The following is a 16908-nucleotide window of genomic DNA, read 5'->3' as shown; positions in this document are numbered from 1 at the left end:
GAATAATTTATTGAATTTCCTTAAAACACTCATGAGGTTCTATATAAATTCACTCATAAGAAGCGTTCACTCACTGCTTTGCTTATGGATTTGAATTATATTAAACCTGGCACATTTTTATTATCACTTAAAACTATTGAATACGAAGATAGAGAAAGTGGCAGACATTTGATTTCCTTAGTTCTCGAGTTTGTAGATGAAAGTGGATAATCTAAACCCTCTAGGAGGCTGGATTCATTCACAACCAAAGAAATTTTTTATAAGGAAGAAGGTAAATATCATTAAGTGCTGGTTGGCTGATTAGTGTTTATAGTGCCTGAAAAATAAAGACAATTTTTGTTACAAAGCATTATCATTTTATGAGATACAAACCCAGCTAGGTTTGTGCAAATGGAACCCCTGTGAAATCTAAATGTCTGAGAACAGTAATTGAAAAGTTGAGACGTTATTAGTTGGTGCCTTTGTTTTTCTTTATTTTGGCAGAGCCAAAGAGAAAAATATTCTAACTTGTTTCTTTGTTTTTATGAGCATAGTACATGAGGGTGGGTATATGCACGCAAGTGTGCTGGCCAGGGTTGTTGGAAACTCAGCCCAAGCAGTGTGTGAAGTTTCACTAAAGAGTGTTGCTTTCTCCTGATGGTGTTTACATGTTAACTTATCAGTTGCACGAGGCTCTGTCCCGAAAACAAAGATATTTCAAGGGAACGTTAATTTATCATTAAACAATAACAGTAGCAATGTCTGAGCTAATATTGATTTTTGTCTCTTCTGAGACTCTTTCAGAATTTCTGCATGCAAAATAATGCCTGACTGGCCGTTTTAATTTCTCCTTTTTTTTTTTTACTTTGCAAACAGTATCTTATAGTCTCTGCTGAGGACTAAGACAGAAAGGATGAATCAATAAAATATGTTAAGTTTGCGTTAGGAGGAAAGAGAAACCTAAAGGAATGGGAGGGGTGAGAGGTGAACACAAGTCTTTTTTTTATTTTTTCAAATCTTCCCGTTTCTCCCTAGGCTGGTTGCCGCAGACTGGTCGCCGTTTCTATGATTGGATGCTGGGAAGCCCACTGGTCCCAAGGTCTACACATGAAGTCACTGTAAAGGTGAGCGGCCGCATGTGCCGTTGGAGCCTTGTCTTTTTACCTGAAATCCAGTTGAGAAGCAGAACCGCATTTTGCCAAAACTGAACCTCCTGCTTTAAATGATTTTTTTTTTTCAGGAGGAAGTTGCAGGTCTTCCTCCTTGCTGAAATTGAAGGCAGTAGATAGAGCATCATTAAATCATTATGAGCTGTATTGTTAATTCTAAATGAGGAATTAGCCTTTCACTGCCTTCTAAGAATTTTGGATCCTGAATGAGCTACAACAAACTGTTCTGGGTTGGGTCTTACTGGGCAAGGAGGACACCTTTGAAAATCAACCTCTCTTGTCAACGTTATGAATTATAATTATGCAGAAAAGTTAATTATAATTGGGCACATGAGTAGAGATTTTATTTGGCTCTTGTGTCTTAATTCTATGCCTTTCACTGCCTTATAAGAATTTTGGATCCTGAATGAGCTATAACAAACTGTTCTGGGTTGGGTCTTACTGGGCAAGGATGACACCTTCGAAAATCAACCTCTCTTGTCAACGTTATGAATTATAATTATGCAGAAAAGTTAATTATAACTGGGCACATGAGTAGAGATTTTATTTGACTCCTGTGTCTTAATTCTATGCTTATTAGTTTCTGCAAATTGATTTGCTAGTTAACCTTGAAACTTATTAGAAAATCATGTAGATTACTATGTATAAATCTGGTGAGACACTAAGGTTTCCAGAATAGCAAACCATTGTTTGGGCACAAATGTCAAGGGTTGAAGCCCACGTCTAAAACTGAAACGGATACCCTACTGTCCAAAAGTTTTGTAAAAGTTACCTTGTTACCTTTTGGTACGTGGGATATTAGAGTTTTATTTTATTTACTTGTTATTGGATTTTCTGGTTCTTTCTTAAATTTTTTTTTTAGTAAAAACCAAAACAAAACCCTGTAGAACTTTGGTAATTTTAAAATATAAAGATGGAAATTTAGGGAAGATTTTTCTTTACTGTTTGAAGAGAACCAACTGCAACTAAAATAATAGATTTAAATTTAACTAAAATAAGAACCTTGTTGTTTGAGGTACTTTTGTTTAAAACCAGACATACATAAGTTGTTTTAAGAAGTTAAATATGTGTATTTCAGTATTGACTTAAATATTTGGAAATTGTAGCTTACTAATAAAAACAAAAGTTTACAATATTAAGTTGAACGGTGTGACTGGCCTCTTTCACTCAGTAGAAGATTTTCAAAGTTCACCTGTGTTGTAGCGTATCGTGCCTTTTTATGGCGGAAGAATATTCCATCGTGTGACTATACCGTAGGTAGACACATTTGTCTGTCCATTCGTCAGTTGGTGGACATTTGGGTTGTATTTACCTATTGGCTGTTATGAATACCAATGTTATAAACAATCACATACAGGTTTTTATGTGGACGTATGTTTCATTTCTCTGTGGCGTATACTTAGGAGTGGAATTGCTGGGTCACGCGGTAACTCTACATTTAACGTTTTGAGGAATTGTCAGACTTTTCTGAGTGTCTGCCTGATTAGTCAATATTTTTTGCAATGCCATTGAACTGTAGTCTTAAATGTCAGAGGGAAGATGAGAGAGGGGATCTGTTTCTCACTCGTGTTTTCACTGGGTATTAATTGAGCACTTAGGGAATATAAGTTTTGATTTAATTAAATTGGGCATGCACTGATCAAATTCCTATTGTGCGTGAAGTGTTTGTGTTTGGCCTTGTTAGTGACTTTGAGTGTTTTTGTAGCCTTTGGGAACTCATGGTCCAATGTATGCGTGCAGATGGTCACTTGGGATTACACACCTTGGGCCACTCTGCTGCTGAGTTCGGCAATAGCGGTGGGAGTGGTCTGTAAAGTGCAAGCTCTTCCTGTCCGTCTTGGGTACTGTGCATCAGAAAGTGAAGGCTTGTAAATATTTCCCTTAGATTTGTAGGGTTTCAGTGCATGCCCTCCTTTCAAAGCCATCTATAGCAGACCTCAGTGGTCCTATTTTCTTGTATCTTGGTCTTAAGGGGGTTGGTATGTTTATAAGGAGCGTTCACATTTAGGGATTGCACCATTCAGGTTCTCGGGAAGGAAGATTTCAAGCCAAGAAAGGGTGAGGCAGTTGTTCCCTGATGCAGGAGTGGGAAAATCTGCAGCAGAGCCGGAAAGACGGAGAGCACGGGTCAGCAGGCGTGTTCCGGGCCGGGCCAGGTGGTGCGGAGCTCAGACTTTGTGGGCCAGGCGGCCCCTGCTGCAGCTGCTGCTTAGCTCTGCCGTGGTAGGGCGAAAGCAGCGTGGACCATACCTGAGCGAGCGAATATGGCTGAGTGCCAGTAAGACTTTATTTACAGACTGATATCAGGTGTTTATGGCCCTAACCTAGAGGATCACAACTGTTTTCTTTCCACCTCTCCTAACTGTGGCCTTTTGAGTTGGAGGTGAGGCTCCAAGAGGCCCACACGGGGCCATGACATGGTTAAGACAGAACCCAAACTGTGGTCACTTTAGCAAAAGCACTGCAGATATTGGAGGAGTCGCGCTTTTACACGAGGAAGTTATCTAACTACCCAAACTCGGGTTCTCACCCCAGGGGAATCCCCCCTTCCAGAGGCTACTCGGGAATGCTGGAGACATTCCTGCTTGTCACAGCTGGGGCAGGGATACTGCCACACACCCTGCGGGGCACAGGACAGCCCCCCATCCCAGGAGGAGACTGGGGAGCCCTGCTCGCTGCTGCCGCTGCCAGGCTGTCCTTCCGTGCTGTCAGTGTCAGCAGCCGTGCGGCTGTGGAATTTTAAGCTACTGAGCACTTAATTACAAAACTTAAGCTCCTGTGTTTGCCGACATAAACATGAGGATGCTGGGACTCCCATCTAATATTTGAGTTCATGGTGCTTTCAGTTTTTTTCCTTTTTAAAAGAGTTCTTTGTGATTCATTTAAATGGAAGCATCAAAAGCAGATATAACACCAAGATTTATAGGCGATCCAGGCCATCTTAGGGGTTGAGGCACCGCCTGCCTTTATGTCTGCAGAGAAAGCCACAGGATTTATTTTTCACAACTGTGCAGGTCACGTCGAATGAATAGGTGGCCCCACTTATGACGCCACCTACCGCAGGAAAGGGATGCATCCTGGACAAAATCAGATGCTTCGTATTTAGGTGGAAAATCACAGTGTTGTAGAAGTTTCATAGCCAGACTGTGTATTCCTGAAATTGGGTTGAAAGCCCAGTGCATATTATGTAAAATCTGTGTTCACTCTCTCTGCCTGCAAGATAACTACAATCTGCAGGTTAATTTCTGGCTAGAAAATAGGTCATAATTGATCTAGACATCAGAAGTGTTAGCTTAAAAAACCAAAGTTGTTAGTAAAACAGGACAGACTCCTCTTGTGCGGAAGCAGAAGCTGTCAGTGTCTCTCTACGCAGTCTGCGTTGAAATCTGGGTACGTGAACTGGCATTTAACTGTGGAGAGGGGAGAGTATTACAGGAAATCATGCAGGTCTGCTTGTGTGCATTGCTTGGCTCATGTGATGTGGACTTTCCTAGGAGTGGTTTGCTGTTGCTAGGTTGAGCATTTTCAAGGGGGCTTCCTTTGGAGCCTGCCTCCCGGATGCCTTCCCTGTCCCTATAGCATCTGCGGTTGACGTGCACGTGGGGTTTGGATGGAAGCCCCAGCCAGGCTTTAATTAGTCCAGAAGCGGGGTGAGGGACAGACAGGATCCTTCTGAGTGTCTCACTGTGGGGTGGTTTTATTCCGTAGAGAGCGGCATTCTATTTCTAACACAGCCTCTCCTCCACTCGCCCAACCCTGGAGCCTCATCTCCTACTTGGTCATTCTCATACTGATCATTTCAGAAGACATTGCCAGGTTTTAATCATATTTTAATAAACATGAAGTCAGTTCATGTTCACTGGAGGAAATATGCAAACTGTAGAAAAGCACACAGAGAGACACAGATATAAATCCAGCATAATCCCACACCTGGAGACAGGTGCAAGTGCATTTTGGAGGGCATCTTCCATTTGTACATGTGTGTACATGTGTACAAAACAAAGCTTTGCATTGTGCACATTCCACAGTGCTTTATGGAAACCTGCTTTTTCCATACAGTATATGTCATAGATGTTTTTCTCAGTCATGAAATGCTCTTTTAATGACTGTGTCTTATTCAACGTGTTTGTTGTCATATTTAAATGGAGGTGCTGCCAAGCATTTAAATTCTGGTAAAAAAAAAAAATAGTTCTTTGATTATATTCACCATTGTGGACCATTTAACTCCAGGTAAATATAACGGTAAAATTAATGAGAATTCTTTTCTTTTGGAGGAATGTTTTCTTATTATAAAATAATATATATATGCTTATTGCTGAATGAAGATAAGTATCTGAAAGAAAACATAAAATGTTTTCGTGTATTTCTCCCTGAGCTTTTCCTATCTATATATTTTCCCACAAGTGGGGTCACACTATTAACCAGGTTGGCCTTCTGTTCAGTTTTGTGGTTGCCCCCATGCAATTTGGGGTGCTTCCAGAAACATCTTTCCATTACGTAGCTTCAAAAACTTTAACTCACACCGTCAGAGCACAGTGTTTAACGTCAGGCAACTTAACTTTAAATCCTGGCTCCTCTGGGATTTAAGTTGGTTATCTTCTCTGAGGCTTCATTTCTTAACCTCTAAAAGGGTAATTATAGCAGTAATGGTCATATTTTCTCTCAGAATGATCATGTGTGAGGTCAGTCACATCAAGCCTTCAGCACATATGCCTCATACCTAGCTAGCTTGCAATACATACAGTATATTGCTTTCTAAAATCATTTTATTAATAACGGTGGCCTGGTACTGCCCACGTGTTTCACACAGTTTACTTAATCACGCTGTCGTTGGGCAGTGAGATGTTTCCAGAGCTGCATGGTGGCTTTTTCACAGTTACGCAGGAGGAAAACGTGCCACATGGTATAACAAGCCTGTGTCATCCCCCGGATAAGCAGATTTTAGAAAAGGTGCATTAGGATTTATATGTAGGTGTTTAGAATATACACATTAAAAATTTCATCTTCGACTGGCTACTGGTTGTGAAATGAAAATGAACTCGGGTTACGTCTGGATAGAGAAAAACATCGTGCTGGAAGCAAGCGGGGAGCGAAGGCCACACTGCCTCCACGTGGGCAGGGAACTCGGTCGTTTCCATGGAGACATGCAGAGACAGAAGTGCCCTGTGGATGATGAGGTCATTTTGAGCAGCTTTTCCGGCCGCCCTGGCTCTGGGTCCGGCGTCCAGCCTGCGTGGAGACGAGGCGGAGGCCTGGGCCTCGCACAGACCAGCACTTCCAGCAACGGGCTCTTCGGTGTAGACGCCAACAGGGTGTTAGCAGGACTGAGACTCACTTTCTCAGGTCCCGTTGGAAACAAAGGGCTGCTTTAGAAAACCTTAAAAGATCTTTTCAGAATGGAGCAAATGGTTGAAAGAGAAACCTTGCCCTCAAATGATGTCAGAGTAGCTCCATATATCGCCCTTGTAAAATGTGAGCGCTCCCTTCCATCAGCGCGTGCTCAGCTCGCCATTTCAGAGCAAGGTGGTCCTCCCTTGGCAGGAAACGAGCTTGCCCCTTCTGTCCTTTGCTGCCAGCGCCAGCTCTCCAGCGGGGCCTCCTGTGATGCTACTTTTTAAAATAATGAAATAGCAATTCAGATTTTGTTGTTTGGGGACAATCCTCTGCCTTCCCAGAGAACAATGGCATATTAAATGCTCTGAGTACGTACAAAATAAACTGAAACTCTTAAACAGCATTTCTCTTGGGACTGAATTTTGAACTGTTTTGTGAAGGGAACTGCAAATTAATAGAAGCTTTTACCACCTTGACATTAAGACTTAAAAAGAAGAAATACTATAAATAATTTTCCCTCTGGTTCCTTGACGACTCTAACCCCAAATTATTACTTATGTTGAATTACTTACCTTTAGCAAAGAAACTCCAGAAATGTCATCAGCCTGTGCTAGTTTTTTCTCCTTTTTCTTCTTTAAGCAGCAGAGTGAGAGAAGTTGTGGCTTTAACTCACAGTGGAAGGCGGCCGTTTCCTTTTTGCGCAATCACAACTCCAAAGACCTCACATCAACCTAATTGAAGGTGTCTTTAATCAAAACTGGGTCAGGCAAGAAAATAAACACAATTGCTCTAATTAAGAGCTCCCCCTCTCCTCCCCCCTTCTGTTCAGGGCCAAGGAGGATCAGTGAATGCCACAAAAACTCTCCTTTATTTTAGAGCTGGGGAAGTTGGAAAACATCCGCAGGAGTGCTCAGAACTCGAAGGCTGGGAGCGGGTGCCGTTCCGGATACGGGAGAGGTGTCGAGACGCGAGTTGTGTCTCCAACGATACCTACTAGAAGAAAGAACGCCCCAACACGGGCCTCTGGTGACAGTTCTTTCTTTTGTGGGCTTTGGAAGTGCCACCTGGCCTGGTTGACAATCACCGATGAGCTCTTACGAGGAAAGGGGCCCTGAGCCATCATGGGGCGAGGGTGCACTGTTTCCCTGACCCACTCCTGATGCCCTCTCAGGTCGCTCCAGGGGAGTCTGGGAGTTGGCTGAGTAGGATTCCTAGCTGTACGTCGTGCATGTTTACTGTGCGATGGGCCCTGCTCCGAGGATGTGTGTAAAAACACTGAATCCTCACAACCTCCCCTGGATATGGGGTTTTATCCTCAATTGCGAGAAGAGGAAACTGAGCCGCAGCGTTCACCCTCCACCCCCACATCTGCAGAGGGATGGAGCCCAGTTAGAAACCAGGCCATCTGGCTCTGCCGTAATTAGCGTGGGCATTCCAAGCTCCCTGCGATTTGTCCGCAGACGTCGTTCTTGGTGGAGAGGACAAAGGCAGACTTCACAGATGTCGACGGTGCTTTGCTTTGAACCTCACTGCACAGGTGGTTTTCAAGGGGTTCATGTGGCACATCATTCAAAGTCAAAAATCATGTTTATAAAGCAGCCCTCCCACCCCGCAACACACACACACACACACACACACACACACGTATGCACACAGCTACCGGGCTGCTTTCCTCTTTGTCTAACTTCTTTCCTCCAAAATCATGAGTCTTATCTCCATCAGTCAAGAATTTAGTTTCTCTTCATAGCAGCACAATTGACAGTTGCAAAGATGTGGAAACAACCCAAGTGCCCATCAATCCATGAGTGGATTAATAAAATGTGGTATATGTACACCATGGAGTTCTACTCAGCCAGAAAAAGCAATGGTGATCTAGCACCTCTTGTATTATCCTGGATGGAGCTGGAGCCCATTCTACTAAGTGAAGTATCCCAAGAATGGAAAAACAAGCACCACATGTACTCACCATCAAATTGGAACTAATTGAGCAACACTTAAGTGCACGTATAGAAGTAACATTCATAGGGTGTTGGGCAGGTGGGAAGGGGGAGGAGGGGATGGGCAAATTCACAAGTAATGCGTGTGGTGTGCACTGTCTGGGGGATGGACACGCTTGTAGCTCTGACTTGGGTGGTACAAAGGCAATTTATGTGACCAAAGCATTTGTATCACCATAATGTTCTGAAATAAAAAATAAAGAATTTAGTTTCTCTTTCCTCTAAAACTTCCCTCCTCTTCCATGAAGGAAGGTGCTTATAGAGTAGCCTTAGGTAGCCTCAGGAAATGGCCCCCAGACAGGATGTGCATTCAGTGCTGTCACTCAACCTGGAACTTTGTGTGCAGTGGGAAGGCCTGTCTCTGATTGAGAGTTACACTGAACTTTGGGTACCACTGTGATACATATATTTGCATAAAATAAGCCAACCAAGCCCTGGGGGAGGGTGTCCCTAATTTCACATCTTTCTGTGAAATTTAGTTCTGGTCTTAGAAAAAAGAGGATAGGTAATTTGTATTTCCCAGCCTCATGTTTGAGTGAGGTGTGTCTAGAACAGTATTTCTCGCACAGGAATATTGGCCAATTCACTCACTTAAAAAAAAAAAAAGGTAATTGGCAAACTTAAGTCCATTCTCTAGTTCAGTGAGTTTTTGGGCAAAATTCTTTAGCTAGAGGTTAAGATGCTGAAGATTTGGTTTTTATCTACATAATGAATCATGGGATGTTAGGGCTGGAAGGAAATGTACAGATCAGGTGACCCAAGGAAAGATAAGCACAATTATTTCTGTATTAGTGTAATAGATGCTTCAGAATTAATTTCAGAAGTCCTTATTTAGCATCTTTCAAAAATGTGTATATAGCCTGTTGGTAATGACCACATGATGCATTTGTTTTGGGATTTGTAGCTGCAAGCTATTTTTCAAGTCCATTCTTTTTGGCCTTCCTAGTAACCTTGTGTAGCAACTGCCCTTCCATTATTTGGTCATCAGAAGTTGATGATGTAAAACCAGAGGTTTCCAGCTGTGCAGGATATAGAGAGAAACTAAAACTCTAAAATTTGTCATCGGAGCCAAGTTGTCACCATTACTACAGCACGCATCATCACCAAAGTGTGCTTAGAGCTACAACATTTTGTTAGATATACTTGTTGTTGTTTTCCTTAACTAATTTTTTTCATTAGGTTATGCTCCGATTTCATGGGTTCTTATTTAGTCTGTAACATTTTCTTCTTAATGCTGTCTTACGAGTGAACTGCCCAGCGTTCAAGCACAAATCTCAGGGCAGATTTGTATTTTGACTGTCAAATTTTCTTTGCTGTCTGTGCAAAAGTACAGAAATGTCACCAAATTAAGCAAAGAAGATAAGCGTTTTTGAGGGGCAAATTTCTGACCACTGTAAAATAAAACCCTGTTAAGAGTGCAGAGTGAGAAGTGCAGTGACCTTCTCAGGCAGCTGTAGTACCTGCTGCTGCATCGCAAACCCTTGCAAATCTAGCTGCCTGGAACAACACAGTTAGGCCCCGCTGTTTCTGTGGGTTAGCAGTTGGGGTGCTAGCCGGGCTGCCTTCTCATTTGAAGCTTGGGGGTTTCCTTCCAAGTTCAGATTGTTGGCAGGATTCGGTTCCTGTGGTTGTAGGACTGAGGCCCTCGGCTTCCCGCAGGCTGCCTGCCGGTCCCCAGACAGATCACGTGATGGCGGTTTGTGTTTCACGGCCAGCAGAAGGTCTCTCCTTCCAGTCTGCGAAGACAGAGTCTTGTAGGATGCGACATACATCTGGTCAGCCTTGCCGTATGATGTAACCTAAGCTAGGAAAGTGCACCCCATCTCCTCCGACATACTATGTGGGGCACAAGCGAGTCACAGGTCGCGCCCGTACTCAAGGGGAGGGGATTATACCAGGGCAGGACTTGTTCGGCTCAGGTGTGTCCCTGACAGCAACCTTTAGTTGGAGTGCTCTTGTTAAATGTAAGTTCCAACTTGAATGCACACTTTGCCCTTTTGTCTTTTGCTAAACAAACACAAACTTAATCCTCATTCAACAGTAAAAGTTTTGCTGCCCATAAAGATACCTGAAGACGTGTGACATGGACACCGAGACAGCTCCCAAACCGCCTACATGTATCTAGTGTTGGTGACATAATTGAAATAAGTCGTGGTGGCCTTTGTAGGCCACCGCTGTTTGGAGGGAACAGCTCTTACTGACGTGTAAATTGTGGTTTATCCGTGTGCAAGGGTTCCATTGCTTGATGGTACTCTCCGGGCTGGTTTGTTCTCGTGTCTAACTAGGATGGTTTTGAGGAAAACCACACTTCCTGGCTGCCCTGGACACGAGGCCCCTGCGATGTTCACAGGCCCCGGCCCACCGCCTCGGGTCTCCACCTGCCTCCTGGCGCCGGAGGTCTCAGCCAGACTGATGGCATCCAGGGACTCAGCTACCCATGGGTGCTCCTGCTCAGGCCACGTGCACCCGTAGGGGGGCTGACCACACAGCTCATCACTTAAACTTCCAACCGTTTAAACTTCTGTGAGTGAAAGGTGTTGCGAGCAACCGTTTCTCCAGGACCTTGTGGTTACTACTCTTCCCAGGGGTGTGGACAAGTGAACATGACTCATTCTGCCCTATCTCTCTGCAGAGGGCTTCCCGTCTAATCCGGCCGCTCCTGCCCGAGCGGGCACCAGGGCTCTGTCCACGCCTGTCTCAAGTGCGCTGTGGGTCGTGCACGGGCTTGGCGCAGTACAGAGCCCGTCGTCGTTTCCATGCTCCGTTGCCCTGGATTTGGCTTCACTGCTGTGGTTTATACCCCGCTCTACCCCAATCTTATAAAATAAGCCAACTCTTCTTTTTTTGGAAAATACTTCGCCTGGGTGTGTGTGTGTGTGTGTATAATTAAGAAATGTTTATATAGTTGCAGAGTTATAAAAACAGAACACAAATCAGATATTAATTACGTCATGTGTCAGCATAGGTATTATTTTCTTCAATCGTTTCAAAAAGGGTGCAGCAAAAAAAATAAATAAAGGCAACGTTCCAAACACTCTCTTTCTACTTTTTTCTAACAGAGGGTGGCTCCCGCTTCGTAAAGACCTCATCGCCGCGAGGTGAGGCTAAGATGAGCATAACCAGTGACGAGGTGAACTTTCTGGTGTATCGGTATCTCCAGGAGTCAGGTAAGGGGCTTGGTTTTCTATCTTAAGAAATTCATCTCCGACACACTGAGAGCAGAATGATCAGCCACTGATGGAAAGTCAGGCCATGGAGTAGAAAGCACTACGGGCTTTCTCAGTAAGAGCGTCAGAGGGGAGTAGAGAGGGCGCTGGGGCCGTCCCATGTCCGGGGCGGAATGAGAGATTGTGTTCTTTCTCCCCTTGACACTTCTGTTCCCATGAAATCAGACTGAAATTAACATGGAGAGCCAGTGTGGTGGGCATGGGCGTGCACAGTTTGGTGCTCTTGTCCTCTGCCGCGGCGAGGGCATTTATGGGCTGGGGTATGCACTTGAGCCTCATAGATTTCGCAGTAGAGGTTTATGGAGCTTCCAAATTGCCTATCCAGCAAATGGGCCCTAGGCAATGTTCTCAGACTTAAGAACCATTCTAGTTTCTTCCGATATTTTTGATCATGCCCAAGACATTCCTTTATGGTAAGTAATTAAAAGGCCAAACACACGTGTTCTGTGTTGACAACGTGGACCTGTGCTCAGCAGCCGCCACGCAAGGACAGCGTGGACGGAAGCCCAGAGCCCGAGGCCAGGGTCAGGCCTGGCTCTGTGACAGACCAGTGAGATTCCTCTGGCGAGTCACTGGAGCTCTAAAGTGAAAATGGTTTTTAACTTTTAAAACTTAAAGATATTTAGCTTAAGACCTACAAAAATGGCATTAATGGGAAAAACATCCTGGTACCCACCTACTCATTCAACTTAAGGAGCAAACTGTTTCAAGGGGGACCCCCCCCCGTGTCTGCCTCCCTGGTGGCATGTGCAGACCCTCTCCCCACCCCACGCCGTGGCAACCCCCCCCTGGACTGGCTGTTTATCATCCACGTGCATTTGGTCCACACGATGTTTTCCCAAGTGATATAAAGTATAGGCGTATTAGTTTTATAGGGCTGCTGTAACACAGCACCACAGCTACAATGGCTTAAGAAGAAATACATTGTTTTGTAGTTCCTGAGGACAGAAGTCCAAGATCAAGGTGTCAGCTGGTTGGTTCCTCCTTAGGGTGAATCTGTTACGTGTGTCTCTTCTAGCTTTTGGTGGTTTCCTGGCAATCTTTGGCATTCTGTGGCTCCCCACTCTCTGTGTCCAAACGTGTCCGTATTTCCCTGTTGTAAAGATGCACTCGTATTGGATTAGGGGCTCACCATACTCCAGTGTAACTTCATCTTAATCAATTACGTCTGCAGTGACCCTGTTTCCAAATAGAGTCACATTCTGAAGTGTACTGCTGGTTAGCACTTGAACATACGAATTTGGGACACGATTCAAACAGTAACAATTGGTTTGGGGCATATGTAAGCTTTGTGCCCTCGACACACACTGTATATATTCTGGAATGGCAGCCCCAATTCCTTGGCCCCACCTCCCAGAGACACACGTACTAGGTTTGAGGGAAAACGAGTTTAGGAGCCCCCGGGCCTCGGCCCTCTCAGAGCTGGCATGGAAGGGGAGGTGGAGGCAGCAGAGCCAGACAGAGTGGTTCAAGTTCTGATCCTTGAATAAGTCGTTTACCCCACCTGAGCCTCAGTTTCCCTGCCCAGGCAAAAGTGCTCAAGTCTGTTGGGTGCGTAGCACCTTATGAATAAGCACCCTCCCCATCCGGGCCTGGAGCTGCCACTTGGGCTCCCAGCCAGCATTGCTCATGGAAACGCACATTCTTTCTGCATGTATGTTAGATCATTCGGATTAGCTGTTGCCAGGACACAGGATAAGGAACTGGCATAGAGAACAAAATATGTACTGTCTCGGCCCTGGAAATCAGGGAAGTAACACCCGCCGCTCTGATGCCCCAACCCTGGGCCCTTATGGGAACCGCCCACCGGGAGCGCAGGTATTCTCCCGCAGAGCAGGGCTTCCCAGAGATGCTTGCCTTGCCGGCCGAAATCCCTCACACCACACCCTGCTCCCCTGCTGACACTTAGCGTGGAATTCGAGATTCTTTCCACTTACAAACGCCTCTGCCCAAGGGCACAAGAGCAGTCAGAGATAGTCAGAATGTGTGAGCAAAACACAAACTGGAAGTGGCACTGGGTGTGGAAGACCAAGTTCTCTGTAACCTGCAGACAGAGCTGTGCTGGTGGCTGGTCCCCGGGGCCCTGGAGCGCAAGCTTTGCTGGCCTCTCGGAATAAACACGGAGCTCTCCACCCCTCCCCAGAAAGGTCGGCTTCCCGAGTTCCCGTGTTTGTTTACAAAGCTTCGTAACTAGGCAGCAGGGAGGGAGCGCTGGGACACAACAATGTATAGACGGTCACAAATGTCCATTTTGTGCAACATCTTGCCAGCTCCTTTCCCTAATTTGTCAGCGCCGTGGAAGTAACGTCCCATGGGCAGAGTTGGCATTGAGAGAGAGAGCACTGCGTTTTCTTCAAGTCCGTGTGTGCTGTCGGGGGTACCCCAGAGGAATGTCTTCACGGAAGAAGAGAGAGAAGGGGTGCCTCATGTTGAAGTGCTCATTCTGGGGTGGTTTTCCATGCTCATGTCAAGTCCTAACGTTTTGGGTAGGCCGCCATTTATGGAGCCTCCAGGTCCAAAGAGCATCTTCTCCTCAGCCTATTCCTGGCTCCCTTCCGTCTTAAAAAAAAAAGAGGAAAACATTTCCCTGATCATGCTTCCTCCTGCCTGTACTCTCGCTCCTTATGCACCAGCAAACTGAATACAATCAAGTTCTGCCTCCCTGGAAACGATTCTTTCCTCAACTCCTCCCCGCCGGGCTTTCTCCTCCGGAAGGAAGTGGCCAGTAAGTTCTGGGTGGCACTTCCTGATGCTCGTGCTTCAGCCATCGCTGCTCTGTGCCTGTGTCGGGCAGGAGGTGGGTGTGGGGAGGCCTGTCCGTCTCTCCATCCCCTCCACTGTCCCCTCTCTTCCTCCCAAGCCTGGTGTCCGAGGTAGCAGTTAGGATGCTTCAGGCCACAAGGAAGAGAATGCTTCAGCAGGGCACTGGCGGCCTTGGTGGCAGGGTGGGAGATGGCATGTCCTGGCAGTGTTATGAGGGTCTGGGACACATCTCTTCAGACTTGGGAAGGAGCCTCGAAAATGGGTATGTCGTATTCTTCCGCCCCCCCAACAGGCAGAAATCAGGTCATCTGGCTCTTACCAAACGGTATGTTTCCACCCAGTATGGAAGAGTAGATTTTCATCGTTCGCCTTGTGTCCAAAGCAAGGGCCTTGCCCATCAAGGGTACTCGATAGGTGGTATTGATTTGTGACATCTCACGGCAGCAGATTTGCGGCAGTCTGAAAGATGAGAATGGTTAGGAAGCAGGACTTTGGATTAAGCAGCAGGAAACGTGCATCCCCAGCCCTGGCGATAAATGGCGTCCTTTTCTGGGCGCATGAGTTCCGGCGGTCCAGCTTTGACGTTGGCCTCTATCTTCTGGGGTCCACTGCATGGTCATTTGTGCAGTCTGGGCAGGTTTTAAGAAGCAGATGGTGGCAGCATGCCTTTCCCGCAAGCTCACGTTACCATCCCAGGAAGAGGGAAGCAAGGGAGTGATCCCCATCAATGCGTGCAGCCCGTGTGGTCTGGCGGGCAGCTCCCTGAATGCTGGGTGAACTGTGGGTTGTCTTCCCTGCTTGTTTCTAAATGCAGCAAGAAAAGTGCAAGTCCATTTCCAACTCAGTATGGAAAGACGGAAAATTCAGCAAGTGAATCCCGTAAACATACTAAGTATTTCCTCTGGGGCTTCATCCCAAAATCCAAATTATAAAGAAAATAAGTTCTCCCAGATTCACATTTTTAGCATAAATCAAGTAGTTCACACAAACCTAAAAGGCATTGTGAGGCGTGCAGTGGGACAGAACTGCAGATTCCAATTGCAGGTAGCTGGGCAGGAGCCGCCCGCCAGATGATCGGGTGATCTAGAGTCCGAGGGAGGGGAGATGTGTAGGAAAAGACTTGTTAAAGGAGGAGAAGATTCTGTCTGAAGAGGAAGGCAGGAAGGAGCGGGAGGAGCTGTCTGAGCAAAGGGAGCAGGTGCAGGGTGTGCCGGGCAGAGGGCCCACCAAGGGTATAGACAGAGCCATGGGCAGTCCTGATGGTCCCGACCCAGTGACACTAGCCTTGGTGGGGACTGGCCCTTCACATAATCAGGGAGGGTGCCCAGGCTCTGGCCAGAGACCTGAATGATTGAATGGATTTGCTCATGTCTCCTGAAAAGAACAGGGTGTCTAGGTTAGGTCCCCACTCTGGGACAGTTCTGTGATTGATGGGCAGAAGGATGGTGTCATATGTAGCTGGAGCAGTGTCACAATTTATTCTGCAGAGGAAATTTTCCACAACAGTGTAATGACCTCATGGGTCTTAGCTGACAACCTCAGAGAAGACAAATGAGACCTTTCCTTGGCAGAGATGCTGTAAAATTCACCATTTTTTGGAGCACAGGTTTGCAAGATATGCCAAATCTGTGCAGTCATGTAATCATCAGTGTAGTCAATACAGGGAGCAGTTCTGTCGCCCCAGGAATCCCTTGTACCCTTTGTAGTCAGCCCCTGGCAACCACCCTTCTGTTTTCTGTCCCTAGAGCTCTACCTTTGCAGGAATGTCGTAGAAATGGCATCCTACAGTGTGTGGCCATGAATGTCACACATTTGAGATTCATTCACGCTGTTGAGTGCACCGGCTGGGCTGTGCGTTCTTCGTTGCTAAGTCGTATTCTATCTGAAGGCTGTTTGGGTAGATTGCTTATCCATTCTGCGGCTGAGGAGCATTTGTATTGTTTCAGGTTTTGGTGATTCCACCTTAAAGCTACTAGAAACATTTGCATACAGGATTTTTGTGTTAAGATAGACTTTCATTTCTCTTGGGCAAATACCTGGGAGCAGGACTGCTGGCTGTGTGATGAGTCACTGTCTGAAGCCACTGCATTCTCTTCGACCTAAGGCTGCAGCAAGGTGCCTTGTAAACATCAGTGGGTCTGTGGATTTGAGTTGAGCTGCAAAGCTACGCTGTGTCTGTCGCGCCAGGCATGTTGGAAAGTAGGTAAAAGGACCTTAGCCACAGCGTCTGTATCTGCAGGATATTCGCGAAGTTTGACGGTTCCCCCTGGGGTCTGTAGTTAGCCTTCGTGAGCCTGTCTGGGGTCACGGTTTCCGCAGCCAGCTGTGAATGTAGCCCAGGTCCACTGAGTGACAGAGCCTCCTTGTTTGGGTACTTTCTGCTCCTTCAGCTGTGCCCTTGGTCCAGCTTTCTGCATAAAAATAGAAAACTCCACAGCC

The 16908-nt window shown here is 46.0% G+C and overlaps 1 protein-coding gene across 3 annotated transcripts in view; it reads left to right on the top strand.

The window, feature by feature from the left end:
- The window catches only part of TBL1X (transducin beta like 1 X-linked), a 212395-nt gene that overhangs the window by 148905 nt on the left and 46582 nt on the right, over positions 1–16908 (top strand). For 2 of the 3 annotated variants that reach the window (XM_045538435.1, XM_045538434.1), the window contains 2 exons: positions 1015–1103; positions 11539–11646. In XM_045538435.1, the coding sequence (XP_045394391.1) occupies positions 11589–11646 (58 nt within the window). In that variant the 5' untranslated portion in view covers positions 1015–1103; positions 11539–11588. The remainder of the gene's footprint in view (positions 1–1014; positions 1104–11538; positions 11647–16908) is intronic. The other variant, XM_045538436.1, reaches the window with a different exon arrangement.

This window comes from Lemur catta, chromosome X (assembly GCF_020740605.2).
Source record: "Lemur catta isolate mLemCat1 chromosome X, mLemCat1.pri, whole genome shotgun sequence".
Classification (NCBI taxonomy): Eukaryota; Metazoa; Chordata; class Mammalia; order Primates; family Lemuridae; genus Lemur; species Lemur catta.
Note: the sequence above shows the minus strand (reverse complement) of the source record. Positions and strands in the feature narration are given on the sequence as shown.